At 36.4% G+C, this 9,674-nt stretch overlaps 1 protein-coding gene across 1 annotated transcript; it reads left to right on the top strand.

The window, feature by feature from the left end:
- Positions 1–2,118: 2,118 nt before the first annotated feature.
- Positions 2,119–3,756, top strand: LOC131068717 (uncharacterized). The gene is made up of 2 exons (XM_058003971.2): positions 2,119–3,051; positions 3,147–3,756. Exons 1-2 carry the CDS (start codon positions 2,664–2,666, stop codon positions 3,482–3,484), a joined length of 726 nt encoding a protein of 241 aa, XP_057859954.2. The 5' UTR covers positions 2,119–2,663; the 3' UTR covers positions 3,485–3,756.
- The last annotated feature ends 5,918 nt before the right edge of the window (positions 3,757–9,674 follow it).

The following is a 9,674-nucleotide window of genomic DNA, read 5'->3' on the forward strand; positions in this document are numbered from 1 at the left end:
CTATGTTCTTCACAATCAACACGATATATACTAAGTGGCTATAAGCATAATATTATGTTTGGACTCATACCTTTTGACCCAAGGTAAAGAAACTATTAGAGGATCTATATATTGTCTATAACTTGTATATAATTACACTCTATCTATATATGTATAATTAATTCCTAGCCTATAATGAAGAGGTAGTGGAGAATATATGGGTCTACAATACTATTGGTACAAATAAGTAATGTTTCTCTTCTATTCATTTTAGATATCCTACAAATTCTTCATAATGACTACTCCATGTTACTTGTCTCCTCCACCATAGGTATGAGTGGTAGCATAGATACTCTACACATGTTAATATTTTTGTTTAGTTGTGGGAAGTACCTAGCATTGATAACTTAGGTTGACCCAAACTAGAGTTTGTCAACAATGATGTACATTAAACATCAATAACTAGGTTTATGCATGGAACCTAGGAAGGCTAGCTATTGAAATCTAATAGTCCACCACTCCATCCTTGTCAACCCTTTCTTGTTAGATAGAGAAGTACAATCATCATATTTCATCTCTTCTTTGACTACATGGAGTTGTTGAACTGTATTCAACAACATATTAGATATAGCAAGAAAACGTGCTAAACAACTGAGAAACTTGGTGGTATCTTATCATGACAAATCTCCTTATGAATTAAAAGTGTTATTTAGTTTACATGCTAAGGATATTGGTCAAACAAGATACACAACAACTTGTATTGATAATACACTAAACAAACACAATCCAACCACTCCTTTGGTATGACATGTAAGTGTTGACATTTGCTTCTCTCTTGCCATGCAATGCTCAAATACATTGCTAAGTATGCTACAAAGTTTGAATGTCAACTCAAGGTCAATTGCAAGGTATCTTATTTTATGAATTTATCCTTCTTGATATTATTATGATATTCTAATATATCACACCATACCACAACCAAAACCTCTCACACCTAATTCACTTACAGTATACAAATCTTCATGTGACATCTATTAGTGTTTCCATGACATCTTCATGTGTGATTGCTAGTTTTATTTTACTTCTTTATATTAACACACATGTAGATTATCACTCTAAACCTACCACATGATGGTTATAGACTCAATACAACCAATATCAACCTAATTGAAAGCCACCCCATAGAATAAAACCAAATATTCAATAAAGTCGAGTTTTGAGACTTAATGTTTATGTACTTGAAACTACTTACAAGTTTTGTTAGGTGGAAAATATGATTTAAGAAAAATATCATTGGAACACTTAAAATTAAGAAAATAACTATAAAATAAAAGTATTGTTTTGTCTTTAGATTTGGATTTTTATCCTTAGAAGAATATTGTATATTCAAGTATCCAATATATTTTGAGATTCTCGAGAGGTTTACAGAGTCAAGGTAGATTCAAAGAAAAATCATAACTCTTTATGAAATCTTATTTATTATGAAAATAAAAGATAAAACAATCTAACATATTCTCAAGATCTTCAGAAACAATTCTTTATCTCAAAAAATTATTTTCCTCAACCATAATTTGAGAAGACCAAGCCAACTTATTATAAAATTATAAAAAAAAATTCAAATACAAATCATATTAGCCTCGTTAATACCAACTTCTCAACAATAATATAAACTTCAAATGTCAAATGTTAATGTATTGACATTCTCATATTCCAAGAAAAACATGGGAAATTTCCCTTGGACCGTTTGGCCCATGCTAAAGCTGGTCCAATAATTGACCTACGGACGGTACGGATTTACCCAAAACTATTTGGAAACAATCCACACCGTTCCATCGATTGCCGTTTTTTCCTCCAAAAGTAGCGGTTTTAGAAACGACGGAACTTTGGCTTTGACGGTTTGAAGAAGCGTCAAAAAGAAGCCAAGTGACGGCAAAAGTTACCGGCAAGTGACGTCATCAGACCGCCAAGCGGCCGGTGGTGGGCCCCGGAATGAACAAACGGACAAACGGTATCGCTGTTCCAACCGGCTGGGAAAGCCAACTCCGTTACGAGTCAATCGTGAGACGTAAAAAATTTGCCGGCAATTGACGGTCAAAGAAGAAACGTAAAGAAGGAAGAGAAGATAAGATTCAGTGGCCCCCGAAAGAAGCGTACGCGGAAGGGAAAATGGAGAGAAACCCTTGTGAAAAAAGGCCGAAATTTGTAGTGGGAAATGGGAAGGAAGTAGACGGGATTTGCATGGTTCGGTGGAAATCAAGGGTGAGCAGGAGTTTTGTGCTTTTTATTTTAAAGGCATTTATTCATTTCGCTGCACACATGTGGGACATACAATGGGGCAAGTTGTAGGGGAAGCTCGGGAGTTTTATTGGTGTGAGAATGACCGGTGGGGCATGGAAGGTCAGAGAATTTATTGGAACATGTCTCATGGAAAGTGGGCTCTCTGTACCAAACTTTGTGGTTTTCATTCGACTGGATTTGTTGTTGTCTTTTGTTGAATCAGCCCGTCTGAAAAGGCTTTTTTTTTAATTTTTGCTTTAATTTTGATTTTCTTGTTATTAGGCTAATGGGTTTCTTTATAAGGGAAGGAAAAGAGCAGCAAATTCATGGGCTTTTGCTTGGGTAAAAAGCTTGGGTTGGGACAGTTGTTGGTGTTGGTGTTTGGGTAGATTTGAGGGAGGGGAACAATGACAGTCATGTTGAGTTCGCAGGGGATTGGGCTTATAACTGTCATGGCGGTCTCTGGATGCAGTGTGATGCTTTTGGTGTTGGGTCGTCAGAAATTTTTAGAACTGAGGAAGGATTCGGCAGGGAATCACAAGGAGGGGGGGCTTGGATCTCTTTGTTCTGAGTCACTGAATAGCTTTTCTGTCGTGGAGCACTGTATTTCTTCAACCAAGAATTGGAGCTCAATTTCATGGAAGATCAATTGGGATTTATCAGAAGCTTTGGGGTCTGTGCGCTGTTGTGAAACAGCGCCCAGCTCTCCTTCCAAAGATCTTTCGCTTTCTGCCTGTAGCGAGAGATCTTTCGCTTTGCCCAGTACCCAATTGGTTAAGGGTCAGCGCTCTCAAGGTATGGTGGATGAATCAAACATGCAATTCTTCTTACACCCATCTGTAGAATCTTTCTGTTTGCATGAAATTGAATCTTGTGATGGTTTTTTGCAGATAATAAGAGACGGAATCGGGTGAAGAAGGTGCGATTTTCTGAAGATGTTGTGGAGCCATCTGGAGACAATGCAGAGTACAGGAGAAGGCATGCACTGGCGTCTGCTTCTCGTCCGGGCCATGTGAGATCTCAAAAGCCCCAAAATGGTGAAAATGTGAGCTCCAAGAGGGTCGATCCCTTGACCCATAATTCAGAGGGCTCCGGAAGAAAACGAAGCCCTGTGAATAACCAAGAATGTAGAATGCAGACGCTTGCAAAGCCCCACATGCCACCCAACAGAATGGCTCTTTACAATGGGATCTTTCATGACAGGTCTCAAAGGGCACTTCTCTACTGAACATCAAAAATCCCCTCTCTGATCATAATTTTTTCCTTGATCACAGAGAATTCGGTATGGAATTAGGATGCTCCTAACTGATTATTAGTATTACTGTATAGTAATTAATTGAAAAGCCAGATTTATGTTGATAATCGGGATGGTAGCACTTATCCATAATCCCAAAATCTGGTTGGATTCTCTTTTGGTACAAACTATTGATTGGTATTTGTATTGGAGCTCTCATTGTCAGCTATTACTTTGGATATAACAGGGGAACTTTTTATCTTTTCTACTTTTGTTCATGTGTGTGTTTACTTTCAACACATTAACACCTGTTTAGCTCCATCATTGGCTGACGTCAACGGGGTAGAGTCTTGTCTTGATTGACCAAATACCATTCAGAACCTTCTTGGCATTTCAGAAATTTGGGTTATTCAAAGATTGTTTCTGAAATCAGTTGTGTATATTTTTGGATCGAGGTTAAAAAAAAAATTGGGTTATTCCAAAATTGAAAAAATTGGGTTATTCTAAAATTGTTTCTGAAATCTGTTAAATGGAGGTTACCAAATTTTAGGTTATTCAAGATTATTTCTGAAATTAATTGAAAATACTTTGAATGGAGACTTCAAAATTGTTTCTGAAATACTTTGAATCGTTATTATGAAACTATTACCGATCAAAATAATGGCCTTGTGAATCTAGAATTTACTTTTATGATTATTGATGGAGATGCAAAGTTTTTTTAAGGCCCTGATCAGAACTTAGAAGCATCTCCTCTTGTCAGATAGTTGTATTGGTTAGTTGCCTTTTTTTCAGAGCTTCAGCGCTCTTTCTTTTTGAGGGACCCAATAGAAAGTCACTGATCTCTGGTCAGTGATGGCGGCCGGCGGGCGTTGTGAATTCTGGCTCTTGGGTGTGTTTAGAGACGGCTGAAAATTCTGGTCAACATCAGTCAAGGTGGCTTGAGACTTTTCTTTTGATTTCCAAATTCGACAAGATTAAGACCCAAAATCCTTTCCCTTGATTTAGATTGTACGTGGGATGCATTCTGAACTCTACTTAAGGTAAAGTTCTGTTATCGCTGGTGAAGTTCAGATGCTCTGCATAGATTGCGCAGGTTCGTTCGAAAACAGTTGTCGTTATCATCTGCGAAGGTTGCATGCCTTAATGTTTTCAAATTTGGGAAATCGAGGCATGGAATGGAAAGTTTGAGTTGTACGAATCGTAGGTGACCATCTAAATCATTATTTGAATTATTTTAAGTTTTGATATCTGGAAGGATAATTTTAGGTAAATATCTTTTTGGTTAATTTTAGGGTATCTATTCTATCAGTCTTTTTTTGGCTAATTTTAGGGTATCTATTGTATGTGGAGAATTCGTGTTCTTGAAAGAGAGATCACAAGTTCAAATCCCACAAGAGAGTAAGGTATGTACACCTTGTTTGTAGTGCCAGACTCTCGCGAGAAGTACGAGGTAGTCACATATTGCTCTAACCCATCCGTTTGTAGATGTCTACACATATGGCTGACATCGTGGACTATAAAAGCCCATTTCCTTTCCTTTCTAAGGTACTATCCCAATATAATCTCTTGTATCATACATTCAAAGATTTTGAACAATAGCAGATATTATTTCGATTAAGAGTTAATGATTAAAGAGTATTCATTTTATCAAAATCACTCAAGACACAATCCCAACCTCAATCCTTCACCATACATTTAAAGGTGTTGAATCATGGCATATATCTTTTTGACTAAGAATTAATGGTTGAGGGGTATTTATTCTACCAAAGTCGCTTAATGCACGATCTCAACCTCATCCCTTTTACCATCCCTCCAAAGGTTTTGAACCACAGTAGATATATTTTTTACTAAGAGTTAATGATTGATGGTTATTTATTCTACTAAAGTTACATAAGGTATGATCCCAACCTCATCTCCTATATTATATTTCCAAAGGTTTTGAATCATGGTAGACGGTGTAATCAAAGAACATACTATTATTGGCATCCATTGTGTTCAACCAATTGAACTATGACCCTTTGATTATCCTTGTTTTTTAGTGAAGTTTTTCTAGTGTTTTTAATAGGTTATGGGTGTAGAGTTGTATCTAAGTATTTTGTTGTAAAATAAATTGACATTTAGAAAGTTAGTATCATATGAAAGAGGACATTTTTAGTAAACCATCAAAATTTATTTAGAATTGTAGACACCTAAAAATGGTCAACGCTTGCGGGATCATACTTTAACATTTGTGCATTGCCTCATTTTAAGTTTTTGCATCGCATTAACATTTTCTCCTATGTCACGCACTTGGTCTTTATCATTTGCGAGCATCGAGTCCTTCTTCTTCATCTGTCTCGCTTTCGAATTTGATCTTGTCGACAATAATTTTCAGTCATGATTTTGGTCAATCTTGTCAATCTCTTATCAACTTGCCAATCTCGTCAATTTTGCGATCGATTTGTCATCGATCCTTGTCCTCTTCAATCATGTCAACTGGCGCATATCAATTTGGTCTCTTTATCAATATTGGTCAATTTGTCAACCAATTTCAAATGTTTATCAATCAAATCATTTATCAATCCAAAATCATGATCAAATCGATATCAATTATCCTTTGTCAAGACCTAATTGTCATCTTTGCATTTCTAATTCATCTTCCAAGGTTTTATGATTTATTCATTTAATCTTGTTTGGCATTTTCCCTTTAGGTTAAATAATTTATTTATTTATCCTAGGTCTTCTTGTCACAATTAAATGTTTATTTAATTGGCTAATTAATTCCTCCTATTTTTGTAAATTAATTAATGAATGAGAAATTATTAATTAATTTACCTAATTTGCATCAATTTCCTAATTTCCAAGTCATCATTTCTAACCTAATTTTCTAATTTCTCTTAAATTCCTAAATGTCTATTTCTATTCCAAAATCTTGTCATAAATCCTTGCATAGCAATTTGTCATACACATGTCATAATTTTGCTATTCTTGATTTGAATTTCCATTCGAATCATTATCATGCTAATTTGATCTTTTTCTCCAATTTCTCTATAAATTGGATGAATTTCTTCAATCAAATCCCTTGATTCTTGATCCCTAATCAGATTATCGAATTTCTAATCAATCACGCTTCGAGTACTTTTGAGCAATTTTCTTACCTACTTGCTTTCAATCATGTATGTGCACTTGTAGGTGAGATCCACAACCAAACTATTTGAAGAGGAAAGAAGAACAATGGAGCCGCATGAAGGAAGCATTTGGATTTACCTCTGGTTTGCATAATCTTTTTGAATGTTTCAATTTTCATGTCTTTATTGGATGTAATTAGTATAGATCATTGCAATTGTGCTTTCGTGATTGAGCTAATGATTAGTACGTTTATCTTGCTTGTGATGATTTCCTATTTCCTATGCTACATTAATTGGTGAACCCGACGTGAACACTAACCATCTAACCCTTTAACTGTGTTTTTGAGTGCTTTTGAGTTGATTTGCAGGTCAAAAACCCAAAAACAGGGCAGTGCAGGGCTTTCTGGAGACTTCTGCGCCTGTGTGAGTATTCTTGTGCTTGTGTAAGTACTCTTGCGCCTGTGTGAGTACTCTTGCGCCTGTGTAAGTCTTGTGCCTGTGTGAGTACTCTTGCACCTATGTGAGTACTCTTGCGCCTGTGTAAGTCTTGTGCCTGTGTGAGTACTCTTGCGCCTATGTGAGTACTCTTGCGCCTGTGTGAGTAATCCTGTGCCTGTGTAAGAAAGACATCCTGTGCCTGTGTAAGACATTCTGCGCTTGTGTAAGGCTAGAAACAGAGGTAAAAAAGTAGTGTTTTGACTTGCAAATTGGTTTGTTTTGCATTCTATTTCTACTTTTTGGGTTTATGGTACTAATTATCTGTGCAGCATCTTGGCATTACGCATGACAAAGACAACAAATGAAACTACTAACACATTTTATGCAGGTTCGATAGTCAAAGACTAAACGTATCAAACTTCTGACTTGGGTTTTGCAGGTTGCCTTGGACTACAACTAAACTTGGTGTTTGCCATTAATGTTATAGGCACCTAGTATGATTTCTAAATAGGTTGGAATGAATTTATGTTCGATTTGATTGTTGAGTTTGACATTGGAGTAGGAGAGTATGCTCTCATCCTTCTTAGGGTGATCAGAAATCCAGATCTTCGATACCATGTTCATGTCTTTGATTGTGTGTCACCTTTAGAGGGCCTACCTTCTCGACCATTTGCTTTTGCAAGCAAGTGATAATCGTGAGAAGGGAATGACCCAAAGTGAGTACGGCTAGAATACCTTGGCATTCTAACTCACTATAAACAAATACTGGATGAGCGAAAGCTTTGAAGGAAGGGTTACGTGGGAATTGTAGTTACTTGGGAAGTGATGACCCTTGAACTCTTTCTCATATCAACATCTAAGTAGGGCCTAATGGTCTAAATCGTGCTTGCGCGACTACATTTGTTTGGTATCTTGATGGGCTTAATGTCTCAATCACGCTTGCGTGACATCAAGGAGTAACGCTTAACAGAAATCCTGACTAAACACCTTGTTTTTAGAGGCCAAAAACCCTTCTAGTTGCTTGAGAAGGACAAGTTCGGATACTTGGAAGAGATACTAAGTTCGCCATGGGGAGATTTCCATGGGGACTGATGCTTGGCTGCCCCGAGAAGTGAGTGCCGTGGAGGGGAGCCCGTGGGGTCAAGCATCTATGTATTCTCCTTGAATCCTATAACAAGTCTACCTCTCAAGTACCTAATGTCCTTGCCTACCGTAAGAAATGTGGGAATGAGCATGATTGTCTTGAGTCTGTGTTAAAATATCTTGTCTTCTTTACTTGTCAAAAGTTGAATTGCATCTCATTTCAAGAACAAGACAAATTGATTCAAAATAAGATTAAACACAAGAGACATTCATCCAACAAAAGTTCAACAAGGTTCAAAACACTTTCAAACATGTTTGTCAAATATTTTTCAAAATCTTGTCTCAACATGCATGTCACTCACATTTAGGTTCATCCTAGGTTGCATTTTGCAAAGTTCATTATCAAGTACCAAGGTTAGGTTTCACCTAAGTCATACTCCTTTGCATATCAATAAGGGTCATCCATTTGCATGTGTCCTCTTGCATTAAAGTCATATCATTGTCATATGTTGCATACCCTAAGTCTCTTCATTAAGTTTAGGTTATTATCATATCATATTAAGGTCATTTGCATAGTAATTGTCCCTTTGCATATAGAGTCAAAACTAGGTTTTGTCATACTTGAGTAATGCAAATCTTTGATAAAACCCTAAGTTATTGTTAGGAAGTCTAGACCTTATCAAACCTTTGTCTTTTTGTCATCATTGTCATTTTGGTCAAATCTAGCTTAGTATCCAAGCATATAGGTGAGACATTGTCATTTTGTCCTTTTGTCACTTGGTCCTTTTGTCCTTTGAGGTCTAGACATCATTTCAATTTCCTAAGGGTCTCTTTTAGATTTTCATTAAAAAGTTTGTCAAAATCTTGAAAAACAACCAAAAACATAGATTGCATTCTCATTCATTTAGTTCGCATTTAGTTGCATATCATACATTATCCTTGAAAAATTCCAAAAATATTGCATTTGCATAGTGACATGTCTATTGAAACAAGGTCCCAAGCACCAATGATGCAACAAAGTTTGACATATCAATCGACAATGTAATCACAATTCTATCCAACCCAACAACAAGGCAATATCGATCAAACTTTTTATGATGAAACAAGTCTCCAAATACAAAAACTAGAGGAGAAACTAGCTCAAGAAGAGGAGATATTGGAACAAAGAGTGAAAAAAATTGAGAAGAATAGATCACAAATGTCCAAAATGTTTCAAAAATTTCCAGGTCGAAATCAAAAGATTGAGCCAATTGATGTAAGATCTCTTCTTGAACGATCACACATACCAGCTCTCCTCTCCCAAATAGAGATGATGAAACAATTTCAAGAAAAGAGACAACATCAATTTCAACATTATGTGCCTCCACAACAAGAACAAGAAGGTGTTTACTATCAATCAGATTTTCAACCATCACAACCAATTGTTCAACAGTTCAAACATTTCCAACAGACACAACCAATGGTCCAACATATACAACCAATACAACCAACGGTCCAATTTCAACAATATGTCCAACCAACTATACAATGTCAACAAATAGTTCAACCAATGGGGG

The sequence above is a fragment of the Cryptomeria japonica genome, chromosome 11, assembly GCF_030272615.1.
Source record: "Cryptomeria japonica chromosome 11, Sugi_1.0, whole genome shotgun sequence".
NCBI classification, from domain to species: domain Eukaryota; kingdom Viridiplantae; phylum Streptophyta; class Pinopsida; order Cupressales; family Cupressaceae; genus Cryptomeria; species Cryptomeria japonica.